The 17,352-nt window shown below is 52.4% G+C and overlaps 8 protein-coding genes and 1 non-coding gene across 9 annotated transcripts; 6 read left to right on the forward strand and 3 right to left on the reverse strand.

The window, feature by feature from the left end:
- Positions 1–324: 324 nt before the first annotated feature.
- M409DRAFT_66538 (uncharacterized protein) lies at positions 325–1,143 on the forward strand (the record flags this gene model as incomplete). Its single annotated transcript, XM_033816981.1, has 1 exon — positions 325–1,143. One exon carries the CDS (start codon positions 325–327, stop codon positions 1,141–1,143), a length of 819 nt encoding a protein of 272 aa, XP_033667382.1.
- Positions 1,144–1,642: 499 nt separating this feature from the next.
- Positions 1,643–2,557, forward strand: M409DRAFT_54835 (uncharacterized protein; the record flags this gene model as incomplete). Its single annotated transcript, XM_033812843.1, has 1 exon — positions 1,643–2,557. One exon carries the CDS (start codon positions 1,643–1,645, stop codon positions 2,555–2,557), a length of 915 nt encoding a protein of 304 aa, XP_033667383.1.
- A 1,081-nt stretch (positions 2,558–3,638) lies between these two features.
- Positions 3,639–4,322, reverse strand: M409DRAFT_36723 (uncharacterized protein; the record flags this gene model as incomplete). The annotated part of the gene is made up of 1 exon (XM_033810605.1): positions 3,639–4,322. A coding segment is annotated over one exon (684 nt), but the record flags the coding sequence as incomplete, so codon positions are not given.
- An 887-nt stretch (positions 4,323–5,209) lies between these two features.
- Positions 5,210–6,175, forward strand: M409DRAFT_23133 (uncharacterized protein; the record flags this gene model as incomplete). Its single annotated transcript, XM_033806646.1, has 1 exon — positions 5,210–6,175. The coding sequence occupies one exon, from the start codon at positions 5,210–5,212 to the stop codon at positions 6,173–6,175; it is 966 nt and encodes a 321-aa protein (XP_033667385.1).
- A 1,125-nt stretch (positions 6,176–7,300) lies between these two features.
- On the forward strand, positions 7,301–7,677 carry M409DRAFT_34905 (uncharacterized protein; the record flags this gene model as incomplete). Its single annotated transcript, XM_033810336.1, has 2 exons — positions 7,301–7,381; positions 7,447–7,677. Coding segments are annotated over 2 exons (312 nt in total), but the record flags the coding sequence as incomplete, so codon positions are not given.
- A 543-nt stretch (positions 7,678–8,220) lies between these two features.
- Positions 8,221–9,083, reverse strand: M409DRAFT_23135 (uncharacterized protein; the record flags this gene model as incomplete). The annotated part of the gene is made up of 2 exons (XM_033806647.1): positions 8,221–8,810; positions 8,864–9,083. The coding sequence occupies 2 exons, from the start codon at positions 9,081–9,083 to the stop codon at positions 8,221–8,223; spliced, it is 810 nt and encodes a 269-aa protein (XP_033667387.1).
- A 344-nt stretch (positions 9,084–9,427) lies between these two features.
- Positions 9,428–10,846, forward strand: M409DRAFT_23136 (uncharacterized protein; the record flags this gene model as incomplete). The annotated part of the gene is made up of 2 exons (XM_033806648.1): positions 9,428–10,417; positions 10,475–10,846. 2 exons carry the CDS (start codon positions 9,428–9,430, stop codon positions 10,844–10,846), a joined length of 1,362 nt encoding a protein of 453 aa, XP_033667388.1.
- A 1,298-nt stretch (positions 10,847–12,144) lies between these two features.
- On the reverse strand, positions 12,145–14,113 carry M409DRAFT_36684 (uncharacterized protein; the record flags this gene model as incomplete). Its single annotated transcript, XM_033810596.1, has 4 exons — positions 12,145–13,073; positions 13,121–13,463; positions 13,515–13,785; positions 13,842–14,113. The coding sequence occupies 4 exons, from the start codon at positions 14,111–14,113 to the stop codon at positions 12,145–12,147; spliced, it is 1,815 nt and encodes a 604-aa protein (XP_033667389.1).
- Positions 14,114–17,246: 3,133 nt separating this feature from the next.
- M409DRAFT_t32 lies at positions 17,247–17,316 on the forward strand. The gene has a single exon. It is a non-coding gene; the product is annotated as a tRNA-Asn (tRNA).
- Positions 17,317–17,352: the final 36 nt, after the last annotated feature.

The following is a 17,352-nucleotide window of genomic DNA, read 5'->3' on the forward strand; positions in this document are numbered from 1 at the left end:
ATGCAGGAGGCGGCAAGGTGACGTCGGCCAGATATGAATCCAATCTCCGATATCACGTGACGATCGCGGGACAAGAATCCAAGCCCCACGAAGAAAGAGTCACTTGTTGGGTCGACCAACGTGGTGCGACTTTTGGTGCCCAAACCTTTCCCCCAACCTCCACTTCCGCCCGCCTCCCTACCGCTGCATTCCTCGCCTTCACCACCCTCTCACTCTCACCGAACCCGTATACTTGGACTCCGACGCATCCTTCACGGCGAAACGTTAACGCACTCACAACCCCTCGCAAACAAAGCCCCGATCTCGGAAAGAACAATCGCAATCATGGCGCCCTCCAAGACCTCGTGGGACGACGAGGAAGAAGACAGCACCCCTCCATCCTCCCCACCAGCCGTTGCCGTCCGACGAGGCAAGTTCGACGATGAAGAAGACGAGGACGTCCTGGAATCATGGGACGCCGCCGAGGACAGCGAGGAAGAGCGCGAGAAGGCAAAGAACGCGGCCGAGGCCAAGGCCAAGGCTGACGCAGCCGCAAAGGCGGCCCACAAGAGCAAGTCCGAGCGACTAGAGGAGATTCGCGAGCAGCGGCGCCGGCAGAAGGCTGTAGAGGATGACGAAGAGGAGAGCGGAGATGAGGATGAGGCCGACAAGAGGGCAAGACTACGGGCGTCTGAGAAGGAAAGCGACTTGCAGCACGCCGAGGACTTGTTCGGCGGCGTGGGTGGTGTGCCTGCAAGCCGTAGCGCTCCCAAAGCCATCACCGTGCAGGAAGGCGACGACCCGAACGACGCCATCGACCTCTCTAAACTCAAGATCTTCAACCCTACCAATGCCAAGGACTTTAACAAGCTGCGAGAGGTGTTGGTGCCTCTGCTGAACCAGAACGGCAAGAAGGCACACTACGAGCTGTTCATGAAGGAGTTCACGAAGCAGATAGTAAAAGATTTGAACAGCCAGCAGGTCAAGAACGTCGCAAGCGTCTTGACGACGATCAGCAACGAGAAGATGAGGGAGGAGAAGGCCGCAGAGAAGGGCGGCAAGAAGTCCAAGGCTGCCAAGACCAAGACCACCCTCAATGCGAACAAGAACCTGGCACGCGACGCAGACACGGCGGCATACGATGATGATGGTCTCGACGAGTAAGTTTCGTGAAATTCACCTTACTAACAGCACTGACTATTCGCAGTGGCGACTTCATGTGATCAATTGATCTTGTTCCCTTCACCAATCACTTTCCAAGCAACCAACGTTGAACATGCAGTAAGGCGCAACTGTGCTTTCAAGGAGAGTCCGCCGAACATCTCGCGGATGCGCCCTCCCTTCAAGCAGTGCGCACATGGAGGGCGTTATCAGTTCAGTCACTGTTTTTAGAGCAAATAGAGCCTTTAACATCAACTTTCTCGATATTGACAGCCGTCATCCTCTCGCACATGTCTTTTGAACCGTACGTCTGTGAGCGGAAACGAATCACCACACCCTACGTAGGTCTCTCTCTGTTTATCAACACCGAACCACCCAACTACAACTTTTTCGCCAGGATCTTGACGTCATTCGACGCGACTTCACGTCTGGTCTTAGCACCGCGTTGTGATAAATCAGCTCAGCTAACAACCAGCCACGAAAGCCAAGGAGAGCAATCAGAATGCCCAAACGAAAGCGCCCAACCAACGACTCCAAGACCAACACCCAAAACCCACAACAAAACGAAGCAAAAGACAAGCCCATCCTCGGCGGTCTCAAAGACCCCACCCTCAACTCCCGCGTCTCAGGCACAGGCACAGAAAAAGAAGAACCCCCAGACCCCGACTCCGCCATCACGCACTTCACCCTCCCCTTCAACGACAAACTCATCGTCTGCGAAAGACATCAACCACCAAACAGCAGCGACGATGAAAACCCTCCATCTCTAATATTCACGCACGGCGCCGGCGGCGGGATCGCAAACCCCGCGACGAGGGATTTCGCTCGAGGCTTCGGCGGTGTGGAGAGTGTGGTTTGTTTCCAGGGGACGATGAATCTCGTGAATCGGGTGAAGGCGTTTAGGGCTGCTGTGGGAGGGGTTGGAGGGAAGGTGTTGGGTGGACGGAGTATGGGCGCGAGGGCGGCTGTTCTCACGGCTTTGGAGATGGTTGATGAAGGAGGGGATGTACCCGAGGCGTTGGTTCTGGTCAGTTGGCCGTTGACGGCGGGGAAGGACGGGAAGAGGGAACCTGAGCGACGGGAGGAGATTTTGAAGGATTTACCTAGTGGCATTGATGTTTTGTTCGTGCTTGGGGATAGGGATGTGCAGTGTGAGATGGGGTTGTTTGAGGAGGTGAGGAGGGGGATGAAGGCGAGGAGTTGGGTTTTGGTGGTGAAAGGGGCGGATCATGGGATGAGTTTGAGGGAGAAGGGGGGTGTGGAGGGGATGAGGATGAGGATGGGGGAAGTCGCGGCTAAGTGGCTGGAGGAGAGGGATGACGGTAGGAGAGCGTGTGAGTTGGAGTGGAATGGGAAGCGTGGTGAGGTTGAGTGTAGTGGATGGATGAGTTCGAGTCGTGCAAAGTCAGGCTCTTGACTGTCCTGGTGCATTCAGAATCCAGCTATTTATGCAACATCGCGTCACATGCATCATTGTCAACTACGCCGTTTGACCCTTTACGCAGGAAACTACCGCTCCTGTATGTGCGATTCGATATATCGACATGCTGGTCCGTCACGCCCTGCTCTGATCAGGTCTTGTCATGGGTAATGATCAACGCCGAACCATTCCCATTTGATCCAATAGAAGTTCGCTGCAGAATAATTCGAATCTGAGAGCTCTCCACAGTCCCTTTCGGCGAAGTCCATTTGCATTTGAGAGAGATCTCGATCGGCAATGCAGACCAGTCCTTGGGCCTCGATCCAGCCGGACCCGGCGGATGATACACTCCTAGACTCGATTCAAATGCCCTAGTAATGGTTTCGTCGAGTCTCGAGGCTATACAGCAGCCGGCTCTGAGGATGGGACGGCGGCTCCATGGTGTAGTACTCATGTCGTAACTGTAGCCAAAAGTGATGACTAGGTGCGAATGCAGCTGACCGTCGTTCACGCCTGAGGCTGTAGTTACGCCACTGATATCGACGACCCTAAGCTCTTCGTTGTCGGAACTACTGCGGTGTGGAAGAACGCAGGTGGAGTAAGTGGTGTCCCGCTGCTCAGAGGGAAGCATGCGTACAGGCAGGTGGCAGAGGTCAGCGTCGACAACCAACTTGACAGGAGTCTCATCCACGGTAGAGCGAGGAGTCGACAAAGACGACGGATGCAGAATCAACAGCTCCGTCTTGGTTGAAGTGTGCGGCCATACATTCTTGGCTCCACTTACGAAATATAGAGGATGTTGCTCAGCAAGTGTGGCCTCCGTAACGCCTTCCTCATTCTTGCTTTTGACTTGGAGACGCAAGGCAAGGAAATCATCCGGACTATCCAGATCCACACAATCCAGAATCGCAAGTGCGGTATCATTCCAGCGATTAAATTCGCCCAACTTGAGTGCGATGCGGATGCCACGTTTGTTGACCTCATACTGACTGCGCAAAGTATGCTGGACTTGCACGATCCTCGAGGCATGGTTAAATCGTTTGGAAGACAGAGCGAGCAGTCTCTGTTCCATGCCGTCCCAGGCGAATATTGTCTGGTCATCTGAACTCTGAAGAATCTCGTATTGTAGTCTAGAGAATGCCTTCGAGCCTTCGCCATAGAGCATCGGCATGTTCACATCGAATATGCCAAGAAGGCAGTAGGCTTCGTCCTCGATACGAGTGGTTTGCCTCTTTGCCGCCCAAGACATCCTCATTGCTATGCTGGCGTCGTTGAGAGGTTGATTTTGCCTCAAGATCGAAAGAGGGATGTTGGTGATCTTGTAGATGCTGTCAGCAAGAGCGCTCTTCTCACCCAGACAGTTCCAATGGCAATCGTAGAACATGACTTTGGAAGGGGCAATGAGCTCTTGCAAAGTCCAGCCACGTGTGAACCATCGACTCTGCTCGAAAGGCTGGCGACTCGCCCCATCGACTCCATCAGGTGGTTTCAGAACATCGGACATATATGCATAACACACTGCAGCCTTCTCGTACCACCGAAACATGGAGTTGATTGCCTCGGATAGCTCAGCACTACTAGCCTTGTCGATGCAACAGGTATCGATCCAAATGTAGTCAATAGAATCGGCGAGCGCCTGGCGGCAGGACAACCGAACTTTCTTCCAGTCGAGTGCGGGATTCTGAACCCATGGCCAGGTAGACACGAAGAGATCTCCGCGGTCGCGGTTGAGCTCTGTCTGGCTCTTGGTGAGGCCCTCCATATCATTGTATAGGACTTCCCGATCCGACCAGGTATGGGAAAGTATCGCATACTTAGGGGCTTGGCGTTCATCCATGAAATGGTGAAGTTGGAGGGTCTTTACATTGACGAGGCGCATGCTGATCGTGGTGGTTGGGTTGCAGTGCAAGAGATGCTCCCAGAGAAATTTCAATGGCACCGGAACTCAGCCCTTGTGACACCGCTGGAGGGAAGATGTGTTCCAGTGGCTTCAGCTGAAGGTTTGAGGCCGCCCTGCTGCGCGAAGGTCAAAACCTTACTGCTGCGCCCTCACCAACTCTACTTGCCTGTGCTGCTGGTATCTCTCAAGCAATTGATCAAACGGAGCGCTTCTCCCAGCGACTGCACGTTTCGAGCTCATGCCATGACGTTTGCAGGCGAGACTTCGAGAACATGGATTTCCAGACGGAAGCAAGACGCCACACTGTGTCTCGACGTTGAGCGTTTGGGGCATGACCAAGTAGCGTAGGTCAGATTCAAGAGAGCACCGCGCACGACGCAGATTCCTCCTCGCTGCTCAGCAAGAAGTGATGATTTTCTGTGTGTCGTTGAGAAGCCCACGTTACGGCCAAGGAGATCGACTGGTACGAATCTCGGACGATGAAGAGCGGTCGCCTCATGGAATACCGCAAACTTCTATATATGTCATGTCGTTTCCCTTGGGGAGGTAGATGGGAACCGTTGATATATAATAAGTAGATGTGATGAGAGAAAGGGTCGATGTTGTTGTCGTCTCACAAAAGCTGAAGCTCAAGCCTCCAGTCGCCCCACATGCCAGTGACCTCACTTGCTACCTTGCTGGTGATCCTACTCTTCTTCTTCTTCCAACTACTACCTGCAGAAGCCTATACAGCGAGTTGCAATGATACAATGGCCACCGAAAATACTCTCCCCGCCAACAACTACCCCGGCACGCTACATACCCTACCAAACAATGTCTTCGCCTTCGAACCGAGCAAACCTCTAGTCCGCTCCCTCGATATCAACACGCTAGTATGGGTTGGAGGAATGGGTGACACAGTCGGCTCTGTGGCGTACCCGTTCACGATTGCACAATCTCTGGGACCGAAGTGGAGTTTGGTGACATGCTCGCTGCGTTCAGCAGGTCCGGCGTGGGGCGTGAGGAGTTTGGCAACAGATGCAGAAGATATGGCGAGCATAATTTCACATCTGAAAGAGCGGAGACCGGGAGGAAAGGTTGTGATCATGGGCCATAGCACTGGATGTCAAGATTGCATGGAGTATACTGTGGGCACGGGAGCGGATAAGAGACCGTCAGTGGATGGGGTGATATTACAAGCACCTGTCTCTGATCGAGAGGCTTTGGAGAATGAGCTACCGCAGGCTTTCAAGCATGAAGTGGATCAGCTGGCATTGAAGATGTGTCAAGAAGGTCAAGACAAAGACGCAATGCCGAATAGGCTCACAGGGCCAGTGTTTGGCAGGGTTGCGATCTCGGCGAGGCGTTGGGTCGATGTCTCGTCTCCTGGACCTGATCATTCTGGGGCAGACGACTACTTCTCGAGCGATCTGCCTGTCGAGAGACTGAAGGGAACATTCGGCAAGCTTCCACCAAGCTCGCCGCTTCTGGTTCTCTACAGCGGTAGCGATGCCAGTGTACCACAAGTCAATGCCACCGCCCTTCTGGAGCAATGGACTAGTTTAGTGAAGGAGAGTGGCGGTAACATCGATGACAAGAACGGCGGCATTGTCGTTGGGGCGAGTCACAACCTCAACAACAACCCAGGTTCCGTAGTTCAGGACCTCGTCACCAGAGTGGTGAAGTTCATCGATCGAATCGATGGCGGCTTCGGTGGCAATAGCTCAAGAATATGAATGTTGGGTTCCACCTGAACTTGGGGGCAGAAAAAGCACGGTGTGCGAGTGAAAGGCCGCACAGGGTGCAATATGCAGGCTTCTCAAACACCTTCGTGCCAGTCGCTCTCGGTCAGAGAGCATGTGACAATCTTTCGGCAGCCCGACTGGCTCACCAGATCCGAAACTTCGCCCAAGGGCTTCGCAAAGGGTCTTGTCCGAAGTTGTTCCATTCAAATACTTCAATCCAGTACCATTCCACGCCCTCTTCACCGGCCTCGGTTTGAAACTTCGCGATTGGCTGCGAATTGATCTGGCTGTGTTTCAAATTCATGCAAGGAGCCCTACTGCGCCTATCATCGCAAACCTTTCCGAACGCGGTGCGAGGCCAAATATGTGCTTCACATACAATATGCTGGCGCCTGATATAGATCCTCCATCACTTTAGTCGGTCGAGCTCTCTCCAACACCACAGAATCACGCACCCAACAACGCAACTGGGACTGCCACAACTGTCGCCAACATTTATCATTGGCCTTCGTGATGGTTAGACGGCAACGACCACTCGATGCAAGTTCTACGACTGTCGCCAATGCGAAGACATGCAAAGTATGCGTCCAACTCGTTGACCCACGGAACAAGCCTGACTTGAGCTTTGTAGGGTGTCATCGTGGGAGACCAAGCTGTCGGCAAAGTACGCATCGTTGCAGTCGTCCGCGGATGAAAAAAGAGCTGATATGAGCAGACCATTCTCGTGAAAGCTTTCGCAAGATGTCACCCGCAAGATGTGTACTACCCTAGGTCGGCGTCCGTATGAACCGTTCGAAAAGCTTTGCTGACGTCGAGGCACAGAAAAGAGGGCGCCGAGTCTGCACACACCATTATGCTTGGTGGAAAGCCTAGGAACGTCATTTCAAAGCAAAGTGTCCCTGATGAACTGCTGGGGGAGTACATACCAACGTACGATACTTCGATACTGCCATGGTAATCTGTACTGAACGCTGCTGCAGCAACGAATGCGTCGAGTACCTTTTCGACGGTGTCACCCGCCAAGAGAAAATCACTCTGCAAATATGGGACACTCCGTGCATTGATGGTTGGACCGAGGAGGAAACAGCCGCTCGAGAGAACAAGCGGGCTGAGGTATATCCTCGCGCTGCTTTCATCCTACTATGCTTCTCCATCTCGTGTCCGACTTCACTTGCAAATGTCCAGAAGAAGGCAATTGTTACCCCTGCATGACTTTGCGTTCCCGAATAGTTCGTCACCTGCTAATACAGCCATGCTTGCAGTGGTATCCCGAAATCCAGCGTCACGCTCCCGAAGCGAAGATCGTGTTGTTGGGAGGGAAGGCCGAGTACCGCGACGATTGGACAACCAAGGAGGCATTGCGCGAGAATGGCATGGCACCCACGACGTATGAGGATGGCCAGCGAGTCGCGGGGGAGATTGGTGCAGTCGAGTATCTCGAGTGCACTGTCGTTGATCGAGAGAGCGTTGTTCGCGTGCTGGAGACCATTGTTAGCTTGGACTAATGCAGATAGTGCCTTGCAAACGCAACCTTCAGAAGGACGGTACACTGGCGAAGGTTGCAGAGGCACTAGAAGGTTTCAGCGGTGGTCCCAACTTTGGCAATGTCGGTGCCTGGCTCAGTCGCTTCGAGGTCTTTGACACTCTTGGCAACAATGTAGCCTTGCATCGGGAGTGAAAGGAAATGGACAAAAGTGCGCTCACATGCTACAGTACACTCTCGTTTCGGCACATGCTCGGTTCAATATTCGATTTCCGCGCGCCCCGGCGCGATTGAGACTTATTAGATCCGAGTGTTGCCCAAGCACTAGGAGACGCTCACAACATACTAGCTAACTAATTGGCGAGTCTCTCCCGTGAATCAGACGCTCCTTCTTTCGCTGCATACCCCTGCTGAATTCGGGTAGGTAAGTCCGTCCGGCCTCGTCCGAGCTCCTCGCTCGAAAGGTCGAATGCACAACAACCGGTCTAGCGTGGGAGATAGCAGCGAGTAACAACAACTAACGTGAAGTGACCTCGTCCTCTTCCTCTCTAATTCAGAGCTTCGAACTCGTCCATCTCCGCGACCTTTTCTCGACAAATGCCCGAATGCCCTCCGTGAAGTTCAAACCGGCCATGAGCCTCGGATACCACTCCTTTTCCAGCTTCGACACGGCCTCTTCCACATTGCCCGTCTCCCAACTCAGTCGAATACCCTGCCGACCCACAATCAGTGAGTCCGGGCTATTCTTGCAGAGCTCCTGAGCAAGTTCTACAGCAGCCGCAGCGACATTGGATGATTGCTCTACCAGCCGGTTGACAAAGCCCCAGTTATACAGGACCTCTGCGCTCACGCTCCTGCCGGTGAGAACGAGGTCGGTTGTCCTTTGAAGGCCAAGCGTTCGTGTAAGTCTCGGCAGGCAACCAGCGACAGGGGCGATGCCTCGCTTGACTTCTGGCAACGCGAACACTGCTGAGGACAATGCTACGATCAGGTCGCAGTTCGCGACCATCTCAAAGCCACCGCCCATTGTGATGCCGTTGATGGCAGCAATGATGGGTTTCTTGCCCGATCGACGTGGGAGACCTGCCAGACCTGGAGCAGACATGTCGTTGACGATGCCGCGTCTTGCCATCTCGTTCCACTCTGTACGAGATTGAGCGGTCAGCCACTTCCCACAGGTTTCCGGAACAACGAACCCTCCAAGTCTGCTCCAGTGCAGAAAGCTCTACCAGATCCTGTAATGATGCCGATCCAAAGGCTCTCGTCGTGGTCGAGTAGGTTCCATACTTGGGCAATCTCTCGACTCGTGGCTTTGTTGATGCAATTCAGCTTGTCGGGTCGATCCAGCGTGACTTGGATGACATGTTCTGCTGGAAAAGACACCTGGAAGTGCTCATGCTGTTGGGGTGTCGCCATTGAGTGTTTGGGTCTTTTTGTCTACAAGCGTGAGCTTCTGGCAGATGCTTATAGTACCGAAAACCCGAAACCGCGCCGGCCCAGGAAGAAAGGCTGCGATTCGGCTTTACGCCTGCTGCAGATGCCAAGGTGAATCCAACCTGTTCGGGAGTCTATTCCGCAAGGACATCGTACCCTTTACCGAAGAATTCAGGAATGGCGTCAAAGGCGTTTGCTCGCTGACGTTTGGTCTTTGCGAATCGCGAGCTCTCAGCTCTCGGTAGGTTATCACTCGCCTTGTTTTAACCTTGTCTTCCCGTTTCGATCTCCTGCGGTTCGAATTATCACCAGCGCCCATACCCATCATGGAGAACACCAATGTCGCTCTCGAGAGCGTTGCTGTTCACACAGAGTATCCGTGGGTCAAACTGCCGCATCCATTTTTGACCACCTACCGAATCCATGTGATCTCGGACAGCGCACCTGCTCGGCTCGCGTTGAGACTTCACGATCAACCACAAGCCGGGACGCCGCCAACAAAACACTTGCACAACGAGTCTCTGAGCTGGCTTGATCTTCATTCCAAGCCTGAAGGCGATGTCCCTGCCGAGTCGGACAACAGCGCTTGGGCACGAGCGTGCCGAAGTCCGCAGACTGTTCTGCGTTGGCAAGAGAAGGAAATGCCCTCCCTGGCGGAGGTCTGGAATTTGATCCATGCAATATTCCTCACTCATCCAACGCGAGAATACTTCACACTACTCTGCGACAATGCTGAGCACGAGGTCCTGTGGAACGAGCTGCTAGCCACAGGCCTCGCAGTCAAGCATCCCAAGCCATGGCACCTCAAGAACAAGATTAACAATTTTGCGGAAGCTGAAGAACTTTTGATTCTGCGCAGCGCGTTTTGGCAAGGTGCAGCTTCTCCGTTTGGCTCACGCCCTATCTGGGCCATCGGCGAAGGAACAGACGAACACTTGCGATTGGCACTCAGCCAGTACCCAGTCATGCCAGAGGGGTACCAGATGACAATGAAATTTCCAGAAGAAGCCGTGTATACTCGCTATCCTACACGCCGGCCAAAGCCTTGCCCTGGCTCCATTGTGTATAGTCGCTATATTCCAGAGATCGACGAGCACTTCTCACTGGAAGCAGTCAACTACCAGGAGGACGAGCATCTCCAACTCTTCAACAGCTGGCAGAATGACCCCCGTGTTGCGAAAGGCTGGAATGAGAACGGGACGCTTGATCAGCATCGGGAGTATCTGAGCAAACTCCACCACGACCCTCATGTGTTGTGCTTGTTTGGGCGCTTCAACGAGACCAGGTTCGCGTATTTCGAGCTGTACTGGGCAAAGGTAACATCAAAGGTGCGCGCGCGTCCCGGCTGGAGGTGAGCTGACATGTCGCTGCAGGAGGACCACTACGGCGCTCACTACGACACCCACCATTACGATCGCGGTCGACACTCTCTCGTTGGCGATGCTTCATTCCGTGGCGCGCACAGAGTCAACGCATGGTACTCTTCCTGCATCCACTACTGCTTCCTCGATGACCCACGTACCGCAAATATTGTCGGCGAGCCCAGGGCAACAGGTTCGACAATTTTGTCATACGAGAACTCCCAAGGTCTCACGATTGGGCAGTATGTGGACCTTGGTCACAAGAGATCGGTGCATTCAGTCTGCAGCAGAGAGAAGTGGTTCCAGCTCTGTCCCCTGTTCTGGGATGGACGGGATAAGCCATTGGAGTCGGCGGACAGAGCAGCGTGGAACGCCAAACTGTAGAGATGAAACAGAATAGTTTATAACGAGCTGCTCGTATGGGTGATCCCATCTCGGAGACGAGCAAGGACCGTGCTACCGGCTTTCGGATACTGAATTAAGCGACACGGCATCCGAGCCTTTGGAAAGTTGAAAGCATGCCTTGCAAAAAGCTAGGGCAGTGTCCTGTCCCAAACGGGACCCATGCGATGAGATTCTCGTCGCTTGCTCAAAAACAGACAGTCCTTGGCAGTTCATCACACACCAGCCAAGAATGCCACTAGTCTCCGCGATGTCGATATTTCATGGCCGGTAATAAAGTCAGCAATGCATAAGAGCTGACGTTGAAGCAAGCTCAGGCGTAGCTTTCGCTAGCGCCGAAAAGATTATCAGACTCGGCCGAAGTATTTTCCGCGAATCCACTGTTCGTTCCGTTCATTCACCTACACGAGCACTAGCAAAGTCTAAATTTCGCCATCTAGTAATTTGTAAGACTTTGACCACGCCTCGTGGGATGTTGGGATTAGGCAATTAAACCGTGCTCGGTGTCCTCAGTCTGGTATCCTTGTTGCATCGACTTGGCGAAATGTACGAAACCGATTCCGAACCAGCGCGAACGCTTGGCGGGCACCATGACGGAGGGCTAAGACACGTAGCGCGACAGGAACACGAGCTAGTAGCGATGTCGGAAAGTAACCAAATACAATGCAACTTCAGGTGGTGTCACATCATTGACAACTCATAGTTGAGAATTGAGACTGAGCCCAGAACACTTGTCACCAGGCTTCGACTTCAAGATGGCCTTGGTGGCATATTCAAGTGCTTCCTCCGTCTGACGGTACTTCGGCGCGTAGTGCTCTCCATCGCTGATCATATGTAGACAGAGAACTTAGGGACCTTCAAGTTCACAGTCAAGCAGTCTTCGAAGCAACCCGTAAGATCGACAGCGGTTCATGTCCTTGGTTGATGGTTTCACGTCATGCCTAAATTGGAACGTACAGCCGACTACATCTGACGCCCCTGATGACAAGGGGCTAGAACCATGCAGTGAGTTAGGGCTCGGCGCAGCATTACTCAAAATTGGTCTCCATCGCGACCTTCTTAAGAGTCGCGTCATAAACTGAGCGCATCATCCTTCGGTACACTCACGCCAAGAACTGTCTTCCTGAAGCCATCTTTTCGACTCGAAGCAGTCGGATCCGCTGAAATACAATTGTCCTGTCTGTCCAAAGCTACTTCCAGCTTCATTCTCGCACCATCTGTACAGGATCAGTCTCAGACCGCCCCAGTCCCGTACCCCTGAGGCTCCTTTGATCCTGCTTTTAGAACAGGACACCCTTGGTCTGTGTCTTGCTCAACTTGATATCCCGCATCACGAACATCCATACCAACGACAAACCCATGATGCAGGTTCCAGCAATCAACATTCTGCTCTGTGCAACAGCATATGCCATGCTTATCGCATGTCGGATTGGCGTGCCTCTGGCATAGCTCAGCTGGACGTCCAAAGAGTCGTATATTGTCTCCCAATCAGATTTGGTGGAATCGGGCAGCAGCCTCTGCAGAGCTCCAGGCAGAGTATGAGTCCAAATGCCTCCACTGACACTGCTTCCGACGGCACTACCAATGTTCCCAAAGACATTGAGAACAGCAAGGGCTGTAGCGACATTGTTGTGATCAGCAACAGCTTGGACCGCGACCTGCTGGACAATGATCATGGTACCGCCAGCAAAGGCAATGAAGACCTGGCACATGATTTGGTAGCCAAGGTTCCATCCTGGTTGTCGGAAGTAGATCATCAGCCCTTCAAACAGGATGTACACTGGAACTGCAATGTAGAGCAGCCAGCGATAACGGCCTGTCTTCATTATCGCAAAGCCGACAACAAACAGCCAGATTCCGGATACCACATCGAAGATGCTGCTGATGTATCCCGCTACTTGTATACTGGTTCCAAATACGACCTGGAGGTAGGAAGTGTAGTAGTCATTCCAGCAGTAGTAGGAGATCTGGTACATTGCGTCAACCAGGCAGGCTCCCAGGACAGTCCGTGAGATCAGAATGTTCCATGGGAGGAACGGCACCGGGGCGATAAATCGCTCTGCCAGAGCGAAAGCAACGAGACAGACAATTCCGAGGACCAGCATGGCAATGATATAGCCTTGCTTCCAGCCACTTTCGGCAGATTCTGCAATATTGAACGGAAGCAAGAAAAGAACGAGACCTGCTGCCAGGAGGAACGTGCCAACGACTGAGTCCTATTAGTACGAACAAACATGAGACTTTCCAAGTACTCACGGTCAAACTGCACGATGTAATACCAAACACTCTGGCCAAAAGATCTTCCGCTGCTCTCTTTCTCGATGAGCAGGCCTCGCTTCTTCGCCAAGTGGCGATTATATCTCAGAAGCGCAATGTATGGTATGGCGACAACAGGGAGAACGATGGCAAAACAGCCATAACCCCATCGCCAATTGGTCTGGTAGAACTTCTCGGATGCGGCTGGTCCAGCAAAAGCCACAATGATGTAAGGCGAAGAAGTGAATGCGTAGGCTAGACCTCGATCGCGTAAAGATGAAGTGTCTGCCGTAATGACATCGATCGAGAAAGTCATGCCGGTGAACCCGATCGTGTAGAAGACCTTTGCTTATTGTCAGCTCAACGACCAGGCTTGTCCTGAATCTTGACTGACCTGTGCTGCACAGTATGTCTCAATGCCGGTGCATGTTGCGCTCAGAATCAGTCCGAGAGTAGCAAAGCATGCCATGATCGTGAAGCCGATAGATCGATCCCACAGATTGAGGATTTTGGCCAATGGCATATATGTTGCCGCACCCATCACAGATGTTACGATCGAGATGACAGGCAGAAGCGAATGCGATTCGAAGTCGCTCGTGATGTAGGCCGAAAGATTGCCAGTGATGGAAGACTGAAACCCATTGACGAAATAGAGGAGAAACATACTGGTTGCGATCAGTGTCTTTCAATGGCTCTAGATGCTTCCAACTGCAAGACTCACAGAATGTACGCTGCTCCCAGCGACGTCTTGGTCCAGACCAATGTCAAGGCCTCAACCTGCCGTACTCCATCTTGAACATCTTCACTTGGAAGCTTATCACTGTCAGATACTCCGGTATCTGAACGCTCTGCGACCTCAGGATCACCAGGTGCCTTGGAGTCGACATGGCTTTTCTCCGCTGGAGGAGAAGTCTGGCCTGAAGTGCAATCGACGTCTGCGGTCTCCGGAGGGGTAGTCTCGAATTTGTGTCGCAAATGGTTAATGAAAGTCATCTCGACTGCAAGAGCAATATCACCAGAGTGCTGTGGCCAAGTGAGCAACAAAACAGAACAGCGCTGATCGAGATCAAGATAAGATAATAGGCCACCAAGCCTTGACAAGCAAGTCTTGACCATGTCTTCTCAACATGGGGGACGTTCCGCCGAGATCGCATCCGAGATCGCATGGTTTGCAGTCTTCCATTTGCGAGTTGCACGAGACCATCGCCTATGTCCGCGGTAATACTACCTTCGAAGGATTAGACAAATGTCCGTTGTAGGCGAGAGGCGTCTGGCTTTGTCGCTAAGGGTGAAATCTCTGATGATCTGATTAGATTAGGTAAAGCCGCCCACACGTCCCACCACACTTCTCGTTCAACGTATGCAGATTGCAAGCGAGCATTGGAGGGGAATGTTGGTTGTGGCTGCGTTCCAAGTGGGCCGCTGAAGCCGATTACGCTTTCGCGTCGGCATCATTGCGGCAAGACCGTAGACTGGTGTCTGGAACGTTCGGTTGTTTCCCCCGGCTTTCACAGCCTCGTTGACCAACTCCTCATGCTGGGGTTCAATCTCTTGCTCCATTACTGCTCCAGTCTTTGAACAACATCTGGAACCACCGGTCCTAAGAGCCTCCAATTCAAATCTGCCTTGATGACATGACGACGGTCCAATGATATCTCGTAGCCGACTGCGAGAGACGGGTACCCGCATTCCAAAGATTCCAGAACCTGCAAGACAAGAGCACAGCAAACAACCAGCTTCCCTGTCCCGGTGCACGAAACCTTAAGCCGTTTGAACAGCAACGATAATAGCCCACAAAGATTTTGATACTGCCGGCCAATCTGGTTCAAGCGGTAGAATCCTCCGAGCCTCGCAAAGAGCTCCAGCTTCTCCCATCCAGGCGGAACACGAGATTGTCATGGGCATACTCGACACCACGTCTCGGAAGGATCCTGGTTCGACTCCAGGGGTTGGTCATGTTGTTTCTTTTTCTTTCGACTGCTGTGGTTTTTGGATGTGTATAGGTTCAAGCCTTATGTGTCGTTTGGAAACTGTTGCTCTCGACCAATCTGGTTCAATTGGTAGAATCTTTCAAGCGCGCCAGAAGGGCCCAGCAGAGATCTCATATTCGGTACTGGGCCCCTTTGGCGAGGCTTGGAGGGATGCAAGTTCGAATGTTACAGTTGGTCTTGCTTTTTCATGTTTTGATCGAGCACCGATGAAGATTAATCCGCAGGCTCGAAATGCCGGATGCTCAGCTGTTCCGGCCTCAACAATAATGGCCGTGTTGCCGCTCAAATTTGATCTGCTAGAGGCCTGTGTGCGAGACTTGCGGAATTTTTAAATTTTTGGTCGACTTTCAGCGAATTTGTGTGCTGACTGTGGACGTGAAAGCTGAAGACCAGGAAAGCGATCGAACACGGAAGTCGTGAATGGCAGGCACAACCACCCACAGCCCCGACCACCCCTTCCCGCCGACGTCACCCATTCACGAACTGGCTTAAAATTCCATCTTCATAAACAGCTTTCAATCTCCTACTCTCGATCAATCTGGTCCAATGGTGGTAAGATCCTTGGATGGCAGACCAATGTCAAGGGTCCGGCTTCGAACTCCAAATCTAGCTGAAGTTGATCCGGAACTGCTCCATTGGTCCGGGCGTCAGCTCTCATATCCGGTATCATCGGCTATCAGTCCTGCTGGTGGGATGTGAGAGTGGCGTGTGGCTCCCCGCTAGCCCTTGAAGAGGGATTCGGGTTCGAGTCCCGGGGTTCGATCAATCTTTTTGTTCAATTTTTGGCCCTTGGCAAGTTCGGTCCTCTCATCGATCAGCTTTTTAGTGTTGTTTATGAGACCCTTGCTGTGCTTCGGCCGATGCCCCTTTTCCATGCTCTGCAGCTTCACGCCAGATCATTCGACTTTCTTTCTTCTCCATTTCCACTTCATTTTGGCGGAAGACAAGAAGTCCCTATTCCAAATCCATGCTCTCTGCCGTGGCTTTCACATGCCCAATATAACCACCTTGCCGTTTCATTTCTCTCAACCTCATCACATGCCACTCCCTGTCTCGACCATCAACCTGCATCATCAACTCACGCTCTAACTCTCTCGGCTGATCTGGCCCAATGGCAAGATCCTCTGAGGGCCAAGTCTGAGGATTAATTCTCAGCTGTGGACGAGTATTCAAGATGATGTTCTTCCAAGAAGTAAAACGAAGCTAGCACGTCCCCTACACAAAGGCTGACCAGACGAGGGATCCAGATTTGATGCTTGGGGTCGGTCAATCTTTTTGACGTTCCTGTTACCTTTTGTGGTGTGCTTCCGCTGCAGCCCCTTATTTGCCACACCTGACAGCGTTTACTCGAGCAAACAAGACCACTTAGAAAATTGGCAATGAGGCAAATTTGAAACTTATCCGTACATTTACTCAATTCAAGGACCCCTGCTGAATGCTGGCCGACTTCTCGGTGTTCAACGAAGCCGCTAAGATAAATCCCATATATGTGATGCTTGACTCGACACCTTTGGCTCATCTGGTCTAATGGTCAGATATCCAGGAAGCCTCATGGAAGGTTGACAGTTCACTTTCGATGAGTGCGCTCTTGGGGGATGTGAGTTCGACTCTCGCGGTGAGCAAAATACTCTTTTTGATCTTTTTGCCAGCTGCTCAATCGTCTCTTCCGGGCCCGGCTTCTTTCCGCCATACTTGAACTCCTCACTTCTTCGCTTGCGACACAAACTTCTAAGACCCTTCACATGCCAACGTCAGCCATCTAACCTCTATAACCAATCTCAAATCCACCCCTCTCGGCTGATCTGGTCCAATGGTAAGACTCTCAACGCACACTTCACCCCGTGTGTGCTCCCAATCGGCGAGTGCCGCCCACACACACCCAGGCTCTGAAACGGGTTTGTGCAATCCACAAGACGCTGTCACAGGCTCTTGAAATGAGGGATCCGAGTTCAATTCTCGGGGTCGGCAAGTCGATTGAATTTAGTTTTGTTCGTGGGTTGGACATGGCCCTTTTTGGCCTTGCCTCGTCACATGCTCTCAAGTACGCTCCGTGAACCGCAAATATCAAGATCCCATCATCTCTCCTCCAACGTCGCTACTAACCTCTATAACCCTTTATTTCCCTTGCACTATCGGCCGATCTGGTCTAAGGTATGATACCAGCTTGTTACGCGGGTGATGCGGGTTCGACCCTCGCGATCGGCAAACACTTTTTTGTTTGGGCATCACATCTTGGGCGAC

The sequence above is a fragment of the Zasmidium cellare genome (assembly GCF_010093935.1).
Source record: "Zasmidium cellare ATCC 36951 unplaced genomic scaffold M409scaffold_18, whole genome shotgun sequence".
In the NCBI taxonomy this organism is placed as follows: Eukaryota; Fungi; Ascomycota; class Dothideomycetes; order Mycosphaerellales; family Mycosphaerellaceae; genus Zasmidium; species Zasmidium cellare.